The 24,776-nt window shown below is 39.9% G+C and overlaps 1 protein-coding gene across 1 annotated transcript in view; it reads right to left on the reverse strand.

The window, feature by feature from the left end:
- LOC134388464 (cytochrome b5 type B) overlaps nt 1-22,612 on the reverse strand; it is a 45,783-nt gene extending 23,171 nt beyond the window's left edge. Inside the window, exon 1 of the mRNA XM_063111527.1 lies at nt 22,367-22,612. Coding sequence (XP_062967597.1) covers nt 22,367-22,528 — 162 coding nt within the window. The 5' untranslated portion in view covers nt 22,529-22,612. The remainder of the gene's footprint in view (nt 1-22,366) is intronic.
- Nucleotides 22,613-24,776: the final 2,164 nt, after the last annotated feature.

Genomic DNA, 24,776 nt, shown 5'->3' on the forward strand with positions numbered 1-24,776 from the left:
AGTTATTTTCGGGCTGACCCCATGGCACACTCGGGAGAGTGCGGCTCTGGGAACGCAGAGGCGCTCCCGCCGCGGGTCCGGATCCTTTATAGGGATGGCCGGTGCCCTCACTGGCTGAGCCCGGTGTGGGCGACACCAAGCCAAGGGTTGCGATCCCCTTACCGGTCACAAAAAAAAAAAAAAGAAAAGTTATTTTCAAGTCAGGGAAACCCATTCCAATCTGAAGATAAAGAACAATTTAATGGAAGGAATTAAGAGCAGAAGAGTCATATAAACTTGGGGTTTTATCCTGGTTAAAAAGGGGTGTAATCAGGGCACAGATTAGAGGGCGAAAAAATCAACTCATCTTCTAAGACTGTAGAAGATAAACGGATGGTATAAAGAAACAAGTTCAGATAAAGAAACTTATATTGCCTTCTCCCACCCCTTCCCCCAAGTAAGTGTGGACAATACGTAAATCTGACATAACTGTTGTAAAAAGTGTTAGAGGAAGCCAATGAGACAAACAGGATTGTCTGTTGAGTGGCAGGTCATTTACTTTGTGGTGATTCCCAGTTTCACAACCTTTTCCAGCACCACTTTACTGCCTGGAGAGCAGAAACCAAAAGTGGAGCCAGAGAAGCAGGTGATTCAGGGTTGAAGATTTGTTTGTTTGTTTGTTTGTTTGTTTGTTTGTTTGTTTTTGTTAGTGATTCTTTATTAACTTTATTGTTTTGTTTTGTTTTGTTTTTCAGGGTTGAAGATTGATGTGAAGAACCAAAAGGTTGAGGGGGCCGGAGAACACTTGTGCCATTAGTTATGCAGAATGCATTAGAACCTACAGGCGTTATGTTTAACTAAAAGAATAATACCTGATGTGCCTTGAATTACTCAAATAAAAGTGTAACAACCCGAGAATACCGATGCCTTGTTCTGCCTGCTTCTGAAAAAGAGTGCATCCCTATGTCATTTTAGTATTTTTCCTATATTATTACTCTTCAAGCTAAAAAAAACTTGTCTATTAGATAAAACTTTCTGAATTAGATTTCATACTCTCTACTGACTGTACAATTATTCAAAAACCTCAACTACCTCAAAAACCTCAACTACCTCAAAAACCTTGAAAATTAAGGTTTAGTAACAATATTGGGTTCTTCTCATTTGGGCAACACTGCACCCATTAACCAGACTACAATCTTGGGAGTGTCAGGAAATACCTATCCCCTCCCATTTGGCATTATTAGCCAATAACAGATTCTGACAGCCCAAACTTCTCAGGAGCTTGGAGCATACAACAAAAAGAGTACTAAAACTATGTAACATACTTATACCTCATTATTCAAATTGAAAAAACATATTTAAGTGAGATGCAAAAACCAAATTAGTTAAAGGATATGGATATGCTACTATTATAGTAACAACCCTGATGAAATTTCTGGCTACCTCAATCCCTGAAAACACAAGTAAGCTATGAAGGGGGTAGGTGGGGAGTAGAGCATCTCCCCAGAAGCCAGAAATAACTGTTACTACTTCAGTCATTTGGACTTGACTTTCATTTTACACACAACCAAAACCTACGAAAGTCATATGACTAAACTACCCAAACCAAAGTCATATCAACAAGCATATTAGACACGAAAGTTAATAAAGCATAAGAGACTATTAAAAAAGAAACAGTATTGTATAGCTATGGTAATTTAGAATAAACAATGCCCTCAGTAATTGGTCCCAGTTAATGGAGACATTGATTTATATTGCATACAGCCTGGAGATCTTTTGTTACAATTAAAATTTACCATCTGCTATGGCTTGAATGTGGCCTCTACAAAATTCAGGTGCTGAAATTTAATGGCCAATGTGATGGTGTTAAGAGATGGGGCAGTTAGGAAATTAGGTCATGAGGGCTCCTACCCTTCTGAATGGGATTAAGACCTTATAAAAGAGGCTCACTTGCCCTTCCACCTTCAGCCACGTGAGGAGACAGCTTTCCTTCCCTCCAGAAGATGCAGCAACAAGGTGCCATCTTCAAAGCAGACAGCAGCCCTCACCAGACAACCTAACCTGCCAGCACCTTGACCTTGGACTTCCCAGCACTGTGAGGAAATAAATTTCTATTCTTCATAAATTATCCAGTCTTGGGTATTCTGTTATAGCAGCACAAATGGACTAAAACACGACCGTAACCATTTTCAAGCGCACAGTTCAGTGGTATTTAGGTGCATTCACACTGCTGTGCAGCCATCACCACCATCCACCGCCAGAACTCTTTTCATCTTACCAAACTGAAACTCTATGCCCACTGAAACCCTTTTTTGACTTAAAGTCTACTTTGTCTGATATTGGTATAGCCATCCCTGCTCTTTTGGTTACTATTTGCATGTAATATCTTTTCCCATCCTTTTACTTTGACCATTGATGTCTCTGGATCTAAAGTGAGTCTCTTGTAGATGGCATATACGAGGGGACTTCAAAAAGTTGATGGGTCAAGGGTTCAGATCCTTGCACTGGCCAGCCACTAAAACAAAACACACACACATACAAAAGCTGATGGAAAAATGAAATTAAAAAATAAAAACAAATATTAATTTTATTTCTCAACATAAGCTCCACCGAGTTCAAGACACTTTTGTAAGCGATGATACCAGCCATTTAGTCCATCCGTAAAGAAGTGAGGATCCTGGGAATTTAATGACATCAATGAAGTCTTTTTTATATTATTAACAGAAGAAAAATGGGTGCCTTTTAAAGATTTTTTAAGATTAGGAAATAAAAAGAAACCAGAAGGAGCCAAATCAGAACTTTAAGGTGGATGCCTAATGATTTCTCATTGAAACCCTAGAAAAATTGCCCTTGTTTGATGAGAGAAATGAGCAGGAGCACCATCGTGGTGAAGGAGGACTCCCTGGTGAAGCTTGCCTGGGTATTTTCTGCTAAAGCTTTGGCTAACTTTCTCAAAACACTCCCATAAAAGCAGATGTTATCTTTCTTTGGGCATCCAGAAAGTTAATAAGCAAAATGCCTTGAGCATCCCCAAAACCTCTGCCATTACCTTTGCTCTTGACAGGTATGCTTTTGCTTTGATTGATTGGATGTCACCTTTTGGTAGCCATTGCTTTGATTATGCTTTATCTTCAGGATTGTACTGGTAAAGCCACATGTCATCTCCTGTTACAATTCTTTGAAGAAATGCTTTAGGATCTTGATCCCACTTGTTTAAAATTTCCATTGAAAGCTCTGCTCTTGTCTGCCACTGGTCTGGGCACAACAGTTTTGGCACCCATCAAGTGGAAAGTTTGCTCAACTGTAATTTTTCAGTCAGAACTGTATAAGCTGAACCAACTGAGATGTCTGTGGTGTTGACTATTGTTTCTGCTGTTAATTGTCAGTCCTCTCAATTAGGGCACAAACAATATTAATTTTTTCCTTGCAAACTGATGTGATGGTCTGCCATTGCAGGCTTCATCTTCAACACTGTCTTGTCCCTTCTTAAAACAAGTTATGCATTTGTAAACTGCTGATTTCTTTGAGGTATTGTTTCCATAAACTTTTCACAAAGCATCAGTGATTTCACCATTCTTTCACTCAAGATTTTTCATAAATTTGATGTTTGTTTTCGCTTCGATTTTAGTAGAATTCATGTTGCTCTGATAGGGACTCTTTTCAAACTGACCTATCCTTCTTAGTGCCTCAAACTAGATCCTATTCAGACATATAACAAGTTAGTACAAGTTTATTTTGGTGAAAAAGAATTTTGAAATCCATGCAGTTTTTTCACAATACACATTTTTCCCATGAACTTTTTAAAGATCTCTCATAGTTTTTTTTAATCTGATAGTTTTTAATCCATCCTGTCAATCTGTATTTGATTGGAAAGCTTAATCCATTTACATTTAATTACTGATAAGGAAGGACTTACTTCTGTCACTTTGCTATTTGTTTTCTATATGCTTTATAGGGTTTTTTGCCCATCATTTCCTGCATTACTATCTTCTTTTGTGTTTAGTTGATTTTTTATAGTGAAACAGTTTAATCCCTTCTATTCTCCTTTTGTGTATATTCTATATCTATTTTCTTTGTGGTTACTGCGGGAACTACATTTAACATTTTACTTATAACACTCTAATTTGAATTTGTACCATCTTAACTTCAATAACATATAAAACTGCTACTTTACAGTTCTATCCTCATGCTTTTCAGCTGTGTATGTCATAAAATTACATCTTTATACATTGTGTGCCCCCAAACATAAACTAATAATTGCTTTTTAAAATGCACAAGTCCCTTAAACTATGTAGAAAACAAAATGCATTGTAACCAAAGTTAGCATGATATTAGCTTTTATAATGGCCCATGTGTTTACTACAATCTTTATTTCTTCACATGGCTTTGAGTTGCTGTCTAGTGTCCTTTCATTTAAACCTGTTGAATTTTCTTTAGCATTTCTTTCAGGGCAGGTTTAGTGGCAACAAATTCCCTCAGTTTCTATTTATCTGGGAATGTCTTAATTTCTCCCACATTTTTTGTATAGGATTCTTAGTTAACAATTTTTCTTTTAGCATTAGGAATATATAGTCCCACTGCCTTCTAGCCTCCAAAGTTTCTTATAAGAAATCTGCTCACAATCTTATGAAGGATCCCTTGTATGTGATGAGCTGCTTCTCTTTTGCTACTTTCAACATTCTTTGTCTTTTGACAGTTTGATTATAACATGTCTCAGTGTGGGTCTGTTTGTGTTCATCCTACTTGGAGTTCATTGAATTTCTTGGAGGTTTATATTCATGTCTTTCATCAAATTTAGGAAATTCTCAGCCATTATTTCTTCAAATATTCTCTTTGCCCCTTTCTCCCTCTATTCTCCTTCTGAGAATCCCACAATGTGTATATTGGTCCACTTGATGTTGTCCCACAGGTCCCTTAGGCTCTGTTCATTTTTCTTCAATCTTTTTTCCTTCTGTTCCTCAGACTCAATAATTTCAATTGTCCTATCTTCAAGTTTGCTGATTCTTCTGCCAGCTCAAATCTGCCTATCAATCCCTCTAGTGAATTTTTCATTTCAGTTACTTTAATTCTCAGCTCTAGAATTTCTTTTTGATTTAGTTTTAGGTTTTCTATCTCTTTATTGATATTTCCATTGTTCACACAACATTTCCTTGGCTTTCTCCAATCCTCCTTTAGCTCTTTGAACATCTGTAAGACAGTTGTTCTAAAGTCTTTATCTAGTAGATATTGCCATCAGGTCTTCCTCGGGGTCAGTTTCTGCTGGTTTACTTTTTCTTTTGAATGGGATATACCTTCCTGTATTACTTGTGATTTGTGGTTGAAAACTGGACATTTGAATCTAATAATGTAGTAACACTGAACATCAGAATCTCCCCATTCCCCAGGGTTTGCTGGGTTTTTTTGTTTGTTTTTTAATTACTGTAGGCTGTCTCTGTGCTGAGGTATAAACTTAAGGTCTTTTTTGAGCCTGCACTTTTCCCTAGTCATGTGTAGGCACTTTCTGATTTCCCCCATACATGTAGTTGCTTTTGAATGTCCTAGTCTTTATTGTCTGGCTCCCAAAGGAGAAAAAGAGAAAAATGATGGGTGGGGGTGAGGAGGCAGGCACCAGCCCTTTAAATTCCCTAGAAGTCACTTCAGCCAGAGAGAAAGGGGCTTGAAACAATGTGGGGGGAAGGGCAAGAACAATGGCTGCCCACATGCACCTCCATGATCAGAAACAGCAATTGTGATTAGAAAATAAATCCTTGATATTTGGAGGACAGCATCTCTATTGCCCACCTTGGCTCCCACAAGCTGTATACAAGCTCCTTCAGGAACACTTGCACAGCTACCTGCCACAGTGCTAGGGAGTGGGAGATGGGAGCTGCTCAAGCTATGCTGGGAATTAACTGCAATTTGTCATCCAAACCTTCCCCTGGAACTTGCAAGCTTTCAATAGACTCGAGAGTCCCAAAACAGTTACATCAGTCTCTGCCAGTGTTTTTTTGTCTCAGTGGGGAAGAGGATTCCTGATGTTTCCCACTCTGCCATCTTCCCAGAATTCCCACTTACAGTCTGTTTTTAAAGTCTCATAAGAACATGCTTCATTTTAGAAAGATTTCCATCAAACTCGTTAAGAAAAAAAAAAAAAAAAAAAAAAAAGTTGGTTAGAGCATTGTATTGACAACACCAAGGGTTTGGATACCCATACCAGCCAGCCATCCCCCCACCAAAAAAAAAAAACTTGGAGTAGGCAAAGATTTCATAGAGAGGATACAAAAACAATAACCATAAAAAAGTGATAAATTGTTGGCTAGTTAGCTCACTCAGTGCTGATAACAACAAGGTCAAGGGTCTGAATCCCCATACTTGACAGCTGCCAAAGATAAAAGAGTGATAAATTGGACTTCAATAGTAAGAACTTCCGCTCTTCAAAGACTTAAGCTTCAGTTATCTGAAAATTTAACTCAAATGAAGTTCTTAATTACCTAATGAGAGAGTATATGGGAATTACTGAGTTTTCAAAGTTTGTGTCAAATTTTTTTCCATTGATAAGTCTATTTATATTTAGATTCAAGAAAGAAAAACAGGTGCAACTTCAGAAGAGGGTGAAACCATCCCATTATCAGCCAATATGAATAAAACAATAATGCTCTATTGGGAGCAAAAGATTATATAGTAATATATTCAGTTCAACAGGAAGCCAAAGGAAAGGCTTGAGACACACCCAGGTATCTTATTACTCAATATTTGCCCTATAGGTGGCCTTAGCCATTTAAAGCTCTTAATTAACACACTTCCACAATTGCAATGTGATACCAAAAGCAAAAGGATTTTACTGACCTTGTTACCAGGAAGGTCAACAATGGCAGCTCCAAGTCAAAAGCTCAACTTCCAATCCTAATATATGATGATACTTCAAAAGGTCATGGAAAGATTTGTATTATCTTTTTTTTTTTTTTTTTTTTTAACTTTTCATTTATTTATTTTTGGTGGCTGGCTGGCACATGGATCTGAACCCTTGATTTTGGTGTTATAGCACTGCACTGTAACCAACTGAGTTGACTGGCTAGACGTCAGAGTTGTATTATCTTTTTGTTGTTGTTGTTAACTTTCACTTTTTAAAAAATTTTTTATTGAATCAAAATTGATTATACATATTTCTGGGGTTCAACATTGAGACACGTTGGTCAAATCAATATTACTAGCATATATATTGTTACAAATTGTAATTATTCTTTATGCCCCTTGTCCAATCCCTCCCCATCCCCTTTTACCTCCCCCCTCTAATTACCCTAGATTTCTTCACTCCCTCTGAAAGAATAATGGTTACTCTGTTGATCTGCTGTCCAAATGATCTGTCCAGTGCTGAGAGGCACAATCAGGTCCCCCAATATGATCATAGAGCAGATGGCTCTTCCACCACTCTGAAATGGGCTCTGTGGGAAGAGACATCCTCCTCCTTTCTTGATCTCTGCGGTTGACTTTTCCTGTGCCAATGTACTCCAGTGGCTGGCAGACCATCTGCGTGGCAATTGTGCCATCTAGCCGCCTTCGTGACAGCCATGGATGTCGTGGTGGCTGTGGTGGGCCACCCACATGGAGATGATTTTGGCATGCTCCTTGGTGCTAGCGGTGTGCCTGGTTCTGTGGGGGGGTCCAGTCCCCAGATCCATACCCCAGGTCCCTGGGTGGGTCCTGAGGCACTGGCATGGTAAGCCTGGTTGTGGGAAGGGGGGTCCAGTCCCCTTCTCCATACTCCAGGACCCTGGGTGGGCCCCAAGGCACTGGTGTGATGTGCCTGGTTATGGGAGGGGGGTCCAGTCCCCTTTTCCAAGCCCCGGGTCCCTGGGCAGGCCTCAAGGCACTGGTGCAGTGTGCCTGGTTGCGGGAAGGGGGTCCGGTCCCGTTCTCCATGCCCCAGGGCACTGGCATGGTGTGCCTGGTTGTTGGAGGGGGGTCTGGTCCCCTTCTCCATGCCTTGGGCCCCAGGGTGGGGCCCTGAGGTGTTGTCATGGTGTGCCTTGGTCTGGGAAGGGGGTCCAGTCCCCGGCTGCTAGCTCTAGGTCCCCAGGTGGGCCCACAGGTGTGGCCCGAGGTGTTGGTGGTGTGCCTGGATGTGGGAGTGGGGTCTGGTCCCAGCTCCAATCCTCAGGTTCCTGGGCAGGGCCCCAAGGTGCTGGTCATGTGAGTGGTTGTGGGCAGAGGTACTGCCCCTGGCTCCATACCTCATGTCCCATGGTGGGCCCCAGGGCATTCCTGGTGTGCCTGGGCTGGAACCAACTTTTTGTCCTATGCTTACTTCTAACATGGAGGAACTTCCTGTGGGAAACAGTACTTGAGCTGTGTGGTTGAGTAAACTGCTGCTTTGCTACTGTTTCCCTAGGGAAGGCTTTTTGTGCAGCTCAGGGCTTAATGGTTGACCTTATACGTACTTCTGGCTCTCCAGGTACTCGGTGCACCTGGGTTGTGTAGAAACTCTTGATCTGGGCTTGAGCTTTTTCATCAAATTGCACCCCATGCAATTCTGCATTCCCGACCAGTCTCCTCTGAGTGGTCCTGCGCTGATTGGGGGACAGATTGGCTGTCCTTGCTGTGTCCCATTGTTCTCCCGGTGGGCCCATCTCCCCCACTGCCCATGCTCCAAACACTTCCTGTGCTCCAAACACTTCCCATGGGATGGTCCCTGAGCCAGTCCCTTGAGATGACTCACTGGCCTCTGAATGACTCCCCCTTTTCAGCTGTTCTGGCTCCTCGCTCCTGTGTGGGACCATGGGAACGCTATTAGTGGTCTTGCTGTCCTGGGGGCCACCAAAGTCCTCTCCTCCCCTTCCGCCTCCAAGTAACTCCACCTAAACGACACAGCTGCAGCTTCTGCTGGCTCCTGCTCCATGCACTCCAGCATTAAAGCAGTGGCCCGAAACACTGAGAGCAGTTTTTTCTTTCTCTCATCGTGGTTTCTCCCGCCTTCATGAGTTCCATACGTCTGTCTTCAGCTGAGCTCCAGCAGCCCCAGCTTGGCTGATGTTACATTTTTGTAGTTGTAAATTCATTGATTTGTGGGAGACAGTGATGCTGGGGACCATCTATTCCGCCATCTTGACCAGAAGCCTCTTTTTTTTGTATTATCTTTTAATTCCATTTTTCCACAAACATTTTTAAGTACCCTCATATATAGATACATGTAAATAATGCTAATACAAATAAAATACTGACCTCAGCATTTTCTAATTTAAGATCAGAATATATTACTTCTCACACTTGAAAAAGAGACATTTAAATGCAGGGTTACCACTACCTAATCTACAAGTACATATGCTTAGCAAAACTGTAGAGAGACTACACAGTAACTATTTTGGGGATTCCTTTCCCACTTTAAATTTTGATGACCTGGAAAATTAGGAAGAGGGAAAGCTCTTCTCCATCTCAAATTTATTTCTGTAAATTTACTAATGAGTATATTTTTTTCTCCACTAATTTAAAATGCCACCTTTGGGCCAAGCCCGTGGCGCACTTGGTAGAGTGCTGCGCTGGGAGCGCGGCGACGCTCCCACCGCGGGTTCGGATCCCATATAGGAATGACCAGTGCGCTCACTGGCTGAGTGCTGGTCACGAAAAAGACAATAAATAAATAAATAAATAAATAAACAAATAAATAAATAAATAAAATGCCACCTTTACCATATACTAAGTTCCCATGCATAAATAGGAACATTTTTTAAAACTCTAATTCAGTTGCATTGACTTATTTGTCAACTCCTGTGCTTGAATAATTACCTAACAGAGATTTTCACATGCCCACATCCAGACTTAAGGCATTTTCACTTCAAGAAAAACAACATGCAAATGACATTTTTTTCTACTATTTTTATGTAAATAATTTTCAAAAATTGCAGCCACATTACTATTTCAGTCCTTTAACTGATGTTCTGAAACCTAATAGAGCACTTAAAAAAAAAAAAAAGAAGGAAGCTCTTCAGTTGATTATTTAAGTGTGCAGACAGACCCCACCTCATACCTACTGAGTCACATTATCCTAGGGAAATCCTTTTTATTTTCTGAATACCTTTGTCAGATGTATTTATTATGAATATTTTCTCCCAGTCTGTACCTTTGTCAGATACATATATTACGAATATTTTCTCCCAGTCTGTGACTTGCCTTTTCATTTTCTTACCAATGTCTTTTGAACAGCATTAAGTTCTTAATACTGATGAATTTAACTTTTTGTTTCTTTTATGGTTATTGCTTTTTGAATCTTCCCTAAGAAATCTTTTTCTGATCCAAGGTTGCAAAGATTTTCTATTTTTTCCCTAGAGGTTTTATAGTTTTAACTTTCACATTTATGTCTATGATCAATTTTGAATTTTTGTTTATCATGAGAGGCAGAGATAAAGTGATTATTATTTTTTTTACATACTGATCTCCAGTTGTTCCAGCACCACTTGTTGGAAAGGCTACTCTTTTCTCTAGTTACTCTGTCACCTCTGTCAAACAGCAATTGACCATATGTGTGAGGGTTTATTTTTGGATTATATTCTGATCAACTGATATGTCTAACTTTACTTCACTACCACACTGTCTTGACTACTATAGCTTTATGGTAAGTCTTCAAATCAGCAAGTGTGAAAAATCTTTTAACTTTTTCTTTTTCAGAATTGTTTAGGATATTCTAGTCCCTTTGTATTTCTACATACAGATTAAAATCAGCTTGTCAATTTCTACAAAAAACTTCAAATGACATCAAGAAAGTAAAGACAATGTATAGAACAGGAGAAAATATTTGCAAATCATATATCTGATAAAAGATTAATATGCAGAATATATAAAGAACTTACTTAACAAAAAGACAAACAATCCAATTTAAAAATGGGCGAAGAATTCAAATAAACATTTCTCCAAAGAAGATATACAGATGGCCAATAAGCACAGAAAAAAATGCTCAACATCAGTAGTCATTAGGGAGATGAAAATCAAACCACAATGATACCACTTTACACCTGCTAGGATGGTTATAACTTAAAAAACAAACAAATAAAAAAATAAGTGTTAGAGACAATATGGAAAAACTGGAATCCTTATACACTGCTGGTGGGAATGTAAAATGGTGCAGCTGCTATGGGCAACAGTTTAAAGGTTCCTCAAAAAACCAAACATGGAATTTATCTTATTACCCAGCAATCCCACTCCTAGATATATGTATCCAAATGAATTGAAAACTGGGACTCAAACAGATACTTGTACACCAATATTCACTGCAGCATTGCTCACAAGAGCCAAAAGGTAGAAACAACCCATGTCCATCAACAGATGAACAGATAAAATGTGGTGTATACATATAAGGAAATATCATTCAACCTTAAAAAGGAATGAAATTCTGATATATGCTACAACATGAATGAACCTTGAAGACATTATGCTAAGCAAAATAAGCCAGATACAAAATAACAAACATTGTATATGATGTACCTGGAGTAGTTAAATTCATAGGAACAGAAAGTAGGACAGTGATCACTAGCAGCTGGGAGGAGGGGGAACAGGCAGTTATTGTTTAGTGGGTACAGAGTTCAGTTTGGGATAATGAAAAAGTTCTGGAGATGGATGGTAATGACGGTTGTGCAACAATGTAAATGTATTTAATGCCACTGATTTAAACAGTTACAAGTGGTTAAAATAGCAAATTTTGATATACATATTTTACCAAAATAAAAAAAGAATAAAGCTAGGTGTACATACCTATAATTAATATTAGCCAAAAATTTGCTTTTGTCTGAATCACAGAAAAAGAAAGCAAATAAGATAGAAAGTGTGTGGCTATTCTAAGTAATCTAAATTGTCTGTATCTTCAAATCTTTTAGACAATCAAAAATTCCTCCCTACCTTTATTAAGTAAACCTAATAGAAGACAGTATTTATTTCCCATTTTTTTCTAGGACCTGCTTTATATCTAAGTCTCATGTAAATCTGCAAAAAAGATTCTTTTCACCTGGATGGCCTTCATGTTTTAACACTGATGGAACTTGTCTCTACTTACGTACTGTAAGCATCTCATCTATACAATGTTACAAATAAAATGTTTCTAATAAACTATTCTGCAACCAAGACCATATACTATCAAAAATGATGAAATAATGCCTATCTCAGTCAAGTAGTAATAAAATGAAATACTTTATAGCTACAAAGGAAATTTTGTAATGTCCTCTTGTGAAAGATTTTATTCAGTTCAACGATCCAAAGAATATGTGGTGGGAAGTAGAGGAAGCCTCTTGACTTCTCCTTAAGTTCACTTACTTTACTAAATACTATTGGAAAGAGGACAAAAAATTTTTGTTTTAACAGAGAAAAGAAAGAGGACAAATTACTAATGGAAAATCATACTTCCAGATTACTAATTCTGTGGAAAGAATAGAGGACTGCTGGAAAGAAAAGAGCAGAATGTGAAGAATGACAAACAGTTACAGAATAAAAATTTTGTTGGAAAAAAGTTACACAAATGCTCTGCAGGTGGAAATTCCATACTGATGTAATAAAAATATAACAATGGAGATATACTAGAGGCCACCTGACTTGGAAAATGAAATCTAGAAACATTAAGATTGAGGAAGCTGCAAAATTAACCTGGGTGATGGAAAAAGGGACCTCTAGCCAAACACATTACCTCATCAAAATAAAATATGCAGGTTAAAATTTTGGAGAGGACAAAAACTACTTCCTAAAAAAGAGTCTGACAGGGCAGAGAAATATAACAGACCTGGGTGGTGAACAGGAGAAAATGGTGCAGGTCCATAGCTATTTGCATTTGGATTAGAATGAACCTGGTAAAACGGGTATCATCTAGGAGAAGCAAACTAGCTGACTGCCAGAAAGGGTGTAACGCTGGCAAAGTCACTGCTGCGCAGGGTTTGAAGTTCAAGTCTGCAGATCCAAAAGTAACTTGATACCCTTATCCCCACCGTTTTAAGTCCCATTGCTATACATTCTCCCGAGCGAGTCCTTAGGCACCTTCACGGGATTTATCTATCACAACTGCAATTACTTATTTAATGTCTTCCTTCCCCAACAGACTGGGTAAACTGCATAGGAACAGCGACCATGGTTGTCATATCCATGGTTGTTTCAGAACACAGCACAGTGCTTGGAACTTAGTGAGATCTAGGGGGTGCTCACTCTGTTCTCGCATGCACACACACAAGTGTTATGCACATGCCCAAGCCCACATGCAAAAGGAATAAATGAAAGTAGATTCATTGATCAGGTCACCCCGCCCAGGCACTGCTAGAGGTTAAATTTTGCCTCATCTTATTTCTAGTCTTCCCTAGGACTAACCACTTCAGACCGCTAAAGGAAAGAGCATTCTTTCTATAGATATGTTAATTCCACCAGCTAGGTAACAATAAAATTTCACTTTCTTTTGACCAGCCTTGGAGAAATCCAGTAGGAATTATTAGTAAAACTCTGAAGCTTTCAGGGGTACCATAGGATTGCACTAGAGCCTGCATTCTCAGTCTTCCTCAAGGCAAAGCCAATGTCTACCTTGCATGACAATTATTTGTGCACAGATTCTCCCAGTAAGTCCAAGGCATCTAATTTACCTTTAAAGCCTTCAAAGCACCTGCCACTTAGCATTCAAAAGATGCTACAGGAAACAATATAATTTTTTATTAATAACAAAAGTAACCACTAATGCTTACTGAGCTTATTACCCCAGGTACCATAATAAGTCCTTATATTTAAATTAATTGTAACAATCACCACCACCCTGTGAAGTATGTCCTATTACCTCCATTTTACAGATGAGAAAGGGCCTTTACAGAGTTATATGCCCACAAGGTTACACAACTACGAGTATTAAGTGGTAAAGTAGGAAACTGAAACAAACACTTGGACCTCAAAACCATTAGAAAAAACTTTCAAGTCAGTAATAAGAAAACAAGCAACCCAATTAATAAATGGGCAAGATTGGACACCTCACAAAAAGACAAAACAGCCAATAAGCCCATAAAAAGATACTGAACATCACTACTCATCAAGGAAATACAAGTTAAAACCACAATTATATACCACTACACACCCATGAGAATAGCTAAGAGTAAAATGACTGACAAATACAATGTGTCAATGACGATGCGGAGAAAATGGAAAACCCATACACTGCTGGTGTGTGTATAAAATGATGTAAACACTTTGGGAAAAGGTCTGGCAGTTGCTTTAAAAGTTACACAGACATATGAACCAGCAATCTCACTCCTAGCTATTTTACTACTATATATTCACCCAAGAGGAATGAAAACATATACCACACAAAGATTTGTGCATGAAAGTTGATAGCAGCTTTATTCACAATAGCCCAAAACTAGAAACAAGCCAAACGCCAATCAACAGGTAAACGGGTAAACAAATTTCAGTCTATTCATACAATGAAATAAAAAGCAATAAAAAGGAACAAATTACTGATACATAGAAAAAAAATACTTAGGTAAATCTCATAGATATGTTGAGCAAAAGAAGCTAGACAGAGAGTATATACTGTTCTATAGTATAAGAAATCAGGGCCGGCCCTGTGGCTCACTAGGGAGAGTGCAGCACTGGTAGCGCCGAGGCCGCAGGTTCGGATCCTATATAGGGATGGCCGGTGCACTCACTGGCTGAGCATGATGCAGACAACACCAAGCCAGGGGTTACGATCCCCTTACCGGTCAAGAAAAAAAAAGAAAAATCAAATCAGTGGTTGTACAGGGATAAAAGTGGTAGAAATGGAGGCTTCTGGTCAAGACAGTGGAATAGACAGTCCCCAGCGTCACTCTCTCCCACAAATCAACCAATTTACAACTATAAAAAAGCAACAACAGCCAAGCTAGGGCCGCTAGAGCTCAGGGGAAGAGGAGGAGAGACCTATGGAGTGCATGAAGGTGGAAGAAGCCATGATGAGAGAAAGAAAACACTGCTCCAACTATTTCCTGCCACAGCCACTTTAAGACTAGAGCTGCTGAGCGCACAGAGCAGGAGCCGGCAAAAGCCACAGCTGTGCCCTTCGGATGAAGTTGCTTGGAGGCGGCAGGGGAGAAGAGGGACTTGTGGCTCCCAGGCCAGCAAGACCAATAATAGGGTTCCCATGGACCCACAAAGGAGCAAGGAGCCACAACAACTGAAAAAAAGGAGCCACTCAGAGGCCGGTGAGTCATTGGAAGGAACCAGCCCATGGCAAGTCCCATGAGAAGTGTTTGCAGCATGGGCAGTGGGGGATACAGGCCCACTGGGGGAACACTGGGGCACAGCAAGGACAACTGACCGGCACCCCAATCAGCGAAGGACCACTCAAAGGAGACTGGTCAGGAATATAGAATTGCATGGGATGCAGTTTGATGAAAAGATTCAGGCCCAGATCAGAGTTTCCACACAACCCAGGTGCACCAGGTCTCTGGAGAGCTGGAAGTACTTATAAAGTCAACCTGAGCTGCACAAAAAGCCTTCCCTAGGGAATCAGCAGCAAAGCAGCAATTTAGCTCAACGACACAGCTCAAGTACTGGTCCCCACAGGAAGTTCCCCCATTTTAGAAGTAAGCAAAGGACAAAAAATTAGTTGTAGCCCAGACACACCACCAGCACCTCGGGGCCTGCCCAGGGTCTTGAGGCATGCTCGCACTGAACCCTCCTCCACCAGGCACACCACCAGTGCCAAGGAGCATGCCAAAAACATCACCTCCATGTGTGTGGCCCACCACAGCCACCATAATAACCACGGCTGCCACGAAAGAGGCTAGGTGCCACAACCATCACACAGATGGTCCACCAGCCACTGGAGTGCATTGACACAAGGTGAGTCACCAGCAGAGACCAAAGAAAAGAAGAGGATGTCTCGCTCCACAAAGCCCATTCCACAGTGACAGAAGAAGCATCTGCTCTATGATAATATTGGGGGACCTGAACACACCTCTCAGCATTGGACAGAGCATCTAAGCAACAAATCAACAAAGTAACCATTACTCTTTCAGAAGGAGAGAAGAAATCTAGGGTTTTCAGAGGTGGGAGGGGAGAGGGACAAGGGGATAGGGAGAGACTGGACAAGGGGCACAAAGATTAAGTATGATTTGTAACAATATATATGCTAATAATATTGATTTGATCAACATATGTCAACATTAAACCCCCAAAATATGTAAAATCAATTATGATTCAATTAAAAAAAAAAGTGGTAGAAATGTTTTATATATTGATTGTGATAGTGATTACACAGGTGAGACATTTTCTCATTGAACTCTACTTTCAAAATCTATACATTTTATTGTCTGTACATTAGATCTCAATAAAGTTGACTTGGGAGAAACAAACTAGATAGCAAAATATTGATAAACCCAAATGTTTATCAATAGGAGACGTCTTAAATCATGATCCATACAACAAATCCTATACAGCTATAGTGAAGAAGTATTCCATTATTGATACGGAAAGATCCCTGACATATATGGTTAAGAGAAAAAAGCAAGGTACACATCAGTGTATGTGGCATGCTGCCAAGTTTTGTATTTAAAAAAAAAGATGGACTATATTCACTTTCACTTGTATATGCAAAGAGAAAGCAGGAGGATACACAAACAGTATTTAACTTCAGGAAGCAGTGGAAATGAGTACAGGGGAAAGCAGCTTTTCACTGTATAGCTGTTTGACTTATTTAAAAAATAAAAAAATCACGTAGGTTCCAGAAAAGAGGTATCTGTTCTAACTTCCCTATATCACATTCCCGATCCTTCCAAATTATATCTAAAATGTGAAAGAAGATAGCTGTAAAACAGGCCTGATTCCAATAATGAAAAAATTGAGGCAGATCCTAAAGTAATGGTTAAGAAGAGCATGGGCTATAGGGTCAGACTGCCTGAGTTCAAACCCCACCTGTTCCACTTAACTTTATGATTTTGTGAAAGTTACTTCTCTGCTCCTCACTTTTCTCATCTGTAAAATGTGTTGCTAGGAGAGTTAAGAGAGAAATTACATGTAAAACACTTAGAATAATAAGTACCCAATGAATACTAGGATTACTATTAAAGCAAATCAATTAATAGATACTATAATTCAATTAAAGAATACTATGATTCTATTTCTGTAAATATTTGTACATATTTGTGCATAAGTAGTGAATGGAAGATGCAGAAGGATTCAAACAAATTTGTGGGATTGAAAGAGTTTTACTTTCTTCTCTTCTGGACGGCTTTTCCCTCTAACCTATTCTTGACTCTTCAGCATAAGTAATCTACTTGAAAAATAAATTACTTCAGTGTCACCCCTCATCTTAAAACACCTTGGTGGTTTTACATTACACTTCAGATCGAATCCACACTACCTGCCAGGGCTTGCATGTCCTGGCTCCTGCCAAGTTCTCTGGCCAGTCTCACCCTTCATTCACCATACTACCGCCATAAATTTTCACTCCCACTAATGTCCCAAACTCTTCTTAACTGCAAATACTGTTGGGAATGCTCTTTTGCATATTCTTCCCAAAGCTAGTTTGTGCTCATAAGCTCAACAAAGTCATCTTCTCACAGAGGCCTTCCCAGATCACTATAATTAAAGTAGATGTCCCCCTATATTTCTTAACTCTTTGTTTCCTTCATAGCAAGTACCATAATTTAAAATTATTTCATTTGCTTGTTGTTGTTGTTTTTCTCCCCTAGAATGGTAGCTTTTAGAGGGTAGGACCATGTTTACTTTTATATACCACCAGGGCCTAGTAAATACACGGCATATAGCAACAGTGCATATAGTGACTATACAGTGATATAGTCAGCACTTAACAAACATTTGTTGCATGAATAAATTATTCCATGTATGAGACAGGTCCTAAAGTAATATTCTCATTTATGCCAACAGTTACTAAAAAACACATATAACACTTTAAAATAGCACAATGTGTTATTAAATTACTCTTGTGAGAAATGGCTATTCATACACAAGTCAATGACTTCCAAATTTTCACTTGTGACACAGTAAAAAAATAATTTTACATTGCAATCCAGCACACACCATATGTGTGTGTGCATATATATGTATATAACATCACATATAATTAACTGAAACAAAGGTTCACAAAATCATACTCATCCTTGATAAGGAAGACGCACTTTGATATTTTCTAGTCAATGCCATAAGACAGTATGTGACTTTTCTAAACTACTAAATAGTGGAAAGACTATAATGTGTACTATTTTCATTCATGACCTTAATAAATTAAACCAATAGCATTGATCCAAAAAATGCAAAATCAATCTGTTAGGGAAAAGATAACTCAATTATATTACTAATTCTAAATTATCACATTCAAACTCTGGTATCAAACACTAACCATAGTCATCAACCAAAAAAAAAGGCAATAGATGCAGGATATTCAGATTAGGAACCCTTTGCTAAGGAGGAATCTCAAAGTGATTTGAGATTGGAAAGAAAAATGAAAACCAATGTAAGTATTCCCCATCTCATCTAATAGTGACCATATTCTTCCAGACCCACAGGCCAAAAACTTGCTGTCATCTTTGACTCCTTTTTCTTTCATTTCCCACATCCAATGCCTCGTTAAATCTGACACTTCTCACTGCCCTCACTGCCACCATTCTGGTCCATGCCATCATCTCTTGCCTTAAAACTACAACAGCTTCCTAACTGGCCTCCTCAATTCTGCCCTATCCCTCCTTCAGTCTTTCCTTAACTGTGCAGACAGAATGATACTATTAAATCATTGTCACATCACATCATTCTTCTACTCTAGTGATTTCCCATCACAAAACAAAAGCCAAGGTCCTTCCTAAAACCTGCAAAGCCCTACATGATGTGCCCTCCCCCAATCAAACTGACCTCATGTACTACTATCCAACCACTGTGGCCTCCCTCACTGTTACTCAAATATACCAGATGTACAGGGGACCCTCCATATCCATGGGTTCCACATCTGTGGATTCAACCAACCACGGATCGAAAATATTCGTGAAAAAAATACTACAAAGTTCCAAAACTTGAATTCAAAAACTTGAATTTGCCATGCACTGAGTACTATGTTGAATCCATGTGAATGATGTGTAGGCACTGTATTTGGTATTACAAGTAATCTAAAGATGATTTAAAGTTTACGGGAGGATATGCATAGGTTATATGCAAATACTATGCCATTTTATGTAAGGGACTTGAGCATCCAGGGATTTTGGAATTTGAGAGGGTCCTGGAACCAATCCCCCACGGATACCAACCGTGGATATAGGATACCTATATTCCTATCTCAAAGCCTTTGAAACTTGCTCTCTCCGCCAGGAATGTTCTTCCTGCAGATATCCACATGGCTAGCTCCTTTACCTTGTTCCTGGTCTTTACTCTAGTTGTCTTCTTCATAAAGCCATCTCTGGCCATCACACCTAAGGTTTCAACCCCTCATCCTCACCCCCTCATCTCATTCCACAGTCCATAGTCCTCTTCCCCGCATTACTTTTGTTCTTAGCACTTCCCACTATCTGACATAATATATATTTTAGTTATTTACTGTGCTAATTGTCTGCCTCCTGTAGACTGTAATCTCCATAAGGGCATAAATGTTTATTCAGTACTATCCCCAGCACCTAGAACAATATCTGGAACACAGTGAAGCCTTAATAAATACTTTAATGAGTAAGTGAATGAATGAATAGGCTTTAAATGAACAAGAGAACAGGGATAGAACAGGTTGTAAGAATACCTAACTGCAGGTAAAGATCTGTAGCTCAAGCTTCAGTGGAAGTGCTGGCACGTTAGTGATGTCTCTAGCCACATCAGCATGTGCTGAAACAGGTCAGCAGCCACTACTTGAGACTGCATTAATAATTTCTCTGTTAACACTGAATTAGCACTGAATGTTCCTTCCAAGTTCACCATTTATTCTTTTTTTTTTTTTCTTTTCTTTTTTTTTAAAGATGGGCCGGCCCGTGGCTCACTCGGGAGAGTGCGGTGCTGATAACACCAAGGCCATGGGTTCGGATCCTTAAAAAAAAAAATAAATAAATAAATAATAAAGATGACCGGTAAGGGGATCTTAACCCTTGACTTGGTGTTTTCAGCACCACGCTCTCCCAAGTGAGCTAACTAGCCATCCCTATACAGGGATCTGAACCCATGGTCTTGTTTTTATCAGCACCACACTCTCCCAAGTGAGCCACAGGCCAGCTCTCACCTTCTATTCTGAATCAATCAAGAAATTTAGGGAAAATGAAACCAAAAGTGAAAAATATGATTGCCTACCCATCATAAACTATGCTTTAAAATGAAACTTATTGTGAGGCAAACACCAGAGGACTATAGCTAAGGCTATACTTTTGAAGTAATGCTACATAGACAAGAGAAATCAAGGGATGTGTATAAGCCAGACTCTGCCACTAATCAATTATATAACCAGAATCTCTCTGAACCTGTTCCTTTTCTTTTCTTTTCTTTTTTTTGGAATGAATGTAGACTACTTTGTATTAAAACTTGTAAATCGCTTCAGAAAAACCTGTGGTGGATCCATGAAGCAGCCACTGGAGGAATCCACCCACCCCAGGCTGCAGCCAGTGAGGCCGAGGGAGGTTCCCAAGCCCTCCTCCTTCCACATGGGTGGATGCCCTGCGGTTCTGAGGTCCACAAGCACAGATCCAAAAACTGCACAATCGCGTGGAATGACACCTTCACTGGTGTTAGTTGGAAGAAAAGGTAAATGGTTACAGAGCTGGGGCTCCGACCAGGTCAGGCTTCCAGCCCTGAGGCAAGCATTTACAGTTGAAAAAGTGTGGACTCTCTCTGAACTGTTTCTTGTAGCCCTGTTAAAATAAGAATCACTACTATCCAGGTAATTCTCAACTAGTTGTTTTGAGAATGAAATAATGGAAAAGTACTTTTAAAAGCATAAAATGCTGTACACCATAAAATGCAAGAAGTTACTAAATTCTGAGTTTTTTAACTTATTATCGACTGGGAAGATTTATTAAAAACAATGTCCTTTTTAGGAATCTTTAAGTTATATAAGTTTTTATAGAATTATGAGTCAGGATGTAGAGATTTCTCTCCCAGGCCCCAAATAAATAGAAAAAATATTTTACTAGTATATTTGCTTCAGAGAAAGAACAGAAATGAACTTTCTTCTCAGTTACAGTAATGTATTTTTATTATGTTATATTATATATATTATATTTATATATTATATATATTATATATATATTATAGTATAGTATGCAAGAATCCACAAGGAATTGACTACAAGGTTTAACCTGTTATTCAAAATCAAATGATCCACACCACAAAAAAAAAAAAAAGAATCAAAGCCTCAAACTAATCTTCAGTGGCTGAATATCAATGGTTGCCTGGGTTTGGAGAGAATGCCTGCAAAGAAGCTAAAGGGAACTTTTCAAGGTAATGGAAATGCTCTATTTCTTAATTGGGGTTGTGATTACATAGGCAAATACATGGCAAAACCCATCAAACTATATATTTTATTTATTTATTTATTTAAAAGATGACCGGTAAGGGGATCTTAACCCTTGACTTGATGTTGTCAGCACCACGCTCACCCAGTGAGCAAACCGGCCATCCCTATACAGGATCCGAACCCGCGGCCTTGGTGTTATCAGCACCGCACTCTCCCGAGTGAGCCACGGGCCGGCCCCCAAACTGTACATTTTAAACGGGCACAATTTATTGTATCTACATACTCAATAAAGTTAGTTTAAATAAATGAAAACATCTATACTGTTTTCTTAAATTAAAAAAAACAAAAATCACTCCGTGGTACCAAGGTCTCAAAGAGAACTTATGTCATGAGATCTAATACAACGGGCTTGAAGATTTTAGAGAGTGACAGAACCCCGGTCAATGCCCACCCCCCCAAAAAAAGGTGTGAGTGGGGGGGTCAACTCATGACCTCTAGCCGCAGGTCAATTTAAATTAGAAAGAAGAAAAAAATAAATAAATAAAAGCAGCAGCATAATTGAGGGAAAGTCTCGGCTTCTTAAAAAAATGAAAACCAAAAATGGAATTACTGGAAAGAGCACGTTTGGAGCACTTCAGCCCTAGGTTCAAACGGATCTAGGCCGTTAAGTGTGTGTGTGACCTTGAGTCCTCAACCAATCTGAGCCTCAGTTTCCCTTTCTATAAAATGTAGATAAGGATGGCTTACAGTTTAGTCTAGCACACACCAACTGCTCAATAAGTATAATACATGATACCATACAAAGTAACAGAATTTACTGCTGGCTTGAAGTGCACACAGACCTAAGGCTCCCCAGTTTCCCTCTCAGAGGGTCGTGGTCCTTTTTATACGCCTTATCGCTCTTAGCCAGGCCTCGTTTCCCTCCTATACACACCCCACGTTGCCTTTTCACCCCTCACCCCAGCAGTTCCCAGGGGGCGCCCACCTCCCAGGCCCCACCTCGTTGAGGAAGCGAGTGATATCGTAGACTCGCCCGTGGATCACCAGCCATATTTCCTTCGAGGAGCTGCGCTCCGCCACCTCCTCCAACCGGTAATAGGTGCCGGAGGTCTCGACCTCCTGTCCTTTCCGGTCGCTGCCGCTAGCTTCCTCAGTCGCCATAGGGCCCCAGACACCTCCTCTCCACCACTCCCTGGGTTCCGGCAGCTAACTTCCTCGAGGTAGTGCCTGTGCTGCGCCCTCCCGGCTTCCGTATTCAGGGCCCATAAAGCCTTGGGGTTTCCTAGCAACAGCCAATCACGCTTCCGAACAGTTCCTGGTTAGTTTTCTTTTCACCAATGAAATGAGGGGTTCAGTTCCAAATCCCGCCCACTCATCGCCCGATCCTCGGGGTGAAGGCCTAGTTCGAGGTCCAACTAGCCAATCAGGGTCGTCCAGCTCCTCCAGTCTCGCCAATAAGATTCCGTGATTTTTTTTTTTTCTTTTAAAGATGACCTGTAAGGGGATCTTAACCCTTGACTTGGTGCTGTCAGCACCACGCTCTCCCTAGTGAGCCACAGGCCGGCCCTAAGAATCCGTGATTTTGAAACGACGATTACTGGAGACGCTTTGACAGGTGTCTCCGGAGAGGCTGTCACTCACTCTGTGTACGGACCTGCGTGCGTCCTAGAAGAGGAAGCCTACTCCCCAGTTTTTCGCTTCCCTTCCCTTCTCCATGGATCCCTGCTGGATCACGCGAAGCTCGTTTTCCCTCATTCCCTGTGCGGCGGCCTTTATTCCAGGTCCGCGTTTCCGTCTTTGCTTTCCTGTCTGCAGGTTCAGTTTCCTCACCCGTAAAATGAGCATGATGACCTCCCCTTTAAGGAGGAGTGTGGCTCATTAAATGACAGAGTGTGTGCCTGTAAAGCGCTTGGCACATAGTAATCGCTACGTAAATGATAGCCGGTATTAGAAAGGCAGGGCGACTGGCCCGAGGCCTTGGGACAGCAATTGGGGGTGGGATTTGGAGTATCCCAAGTTTCTACCACTACCAAGAATCTGATTTTAAACGCATTCTTTGGTGATCAGGATCTATCTACACAAAATATTTTAGTTTCTACGTGATCTAAAGTGGAATTCACCTCAACTGTCTCCCGCATTTTGAGAGGTCCCAGCATTTTGGAATTCCAAATTTGGTTAATGTGCAACGTTAGCTACTTCTTCTTAACTGCCATTATAAGTGGCAGATTGGTCATCCTATAATGTCATTTTCATGATTTCACCCTCGCAGCCTACCATTCAGCACTCTCCACAATCCATTCCCAGCCTTCAGCCACTGACTCCTAAACCTACTGGTTTTAAAACCACACCTGTGCTGATCCCAGGCCCACCTAGTTAAGATATCCTCTTCTTTCCAGTACCTACTCACCTTTCAAGTTCCTCCTTTTTCACAAACTCTTCTACCGTTCTGAGTTACAGTGGTTCCACCTTATAGCACCTAAGCACTATTTTAGGAAACCAGTGTTAGGTGTAAATTTTAACTTTCTGTATCTTACCTCCCTAATTAGACTGAAAATATGAGAGCAATCCCATATGATTCTTAGGTTCCTCCAAACATTCTAGATTGAAAAATTTACATTCATTTTAGAGATATTTACTGAGAATTTAACTGTCACAAGTCTTGTGATATGCTCTCGGGGGGGGGGGGATAGAAAGAGAACATAAGAAACAAGATTTGTTAAAGAAATAAAAACATTTACAAATATATATATATAATTTAAGTGCTAGAGATTTCTACCAAATGCAATGAAACACAGCTCTCAACATGAATTTGTTAAATGAATAATTCACACTTAATCCTAGCTCACATGCGTCAGCTGAGGAAGCTATATTAAAAATGCAGTTTACCAGACCCACCTCCAGAAATTCAGGTCCAGTGGGTCTGGCTATAGAACCAGAAATCAACATTTTTAGCAAGTATTTTGGGTGGTTCTGATGCAGTTGATCTGTAGACAGCTTTGGGAAACACTGAACTTTTTTGAAGCATGTTAGATGTGTCTTTACCTTTTATACAGTGTGTTAGTAAAATTATGCAGCATTTCCTTTTCTACTTCTACCGAGGAAAGTGAGTCCTGTAGTGTTTTCTTTAAAGACCCTGAGAAGATAACATGGGAATTAGTATCAGATTAAAGGGTTCCTAAATTATTATTTAATTTTTTTAGAATTTCAAACAGGTAAGTTGCAAGAGTAATACAATGAACTCCCGCTTTCTGTCTGTATGCCTTTTTTTTTTTTTTTCTCTCTTGCCTAATTGCACTGGCTGGGACTTCCAGTACTATATTAAATGGCGGAGCATCCCTGTCTTGCCCGTCTTAGAAGGAAAGCATTCACTCTTTCACAATTAAATATGATTTTTCAGTAGGTGCCTTTT

Source organism: Cynocephalus volans, chromosome 10, assembly GCF_027409185.1.
Source record: "Cynocephalus volans isolate mCynVol1 chromosome 10, mCynVol1.pri, whole genome shotgun sequence".
Lineage (NCBI taxonomy): Eukaryota > Metazoa > Chordata > Mammalia > Dermoptera > Cynocephalidae > Cynocephalus > Cynocephalus volans.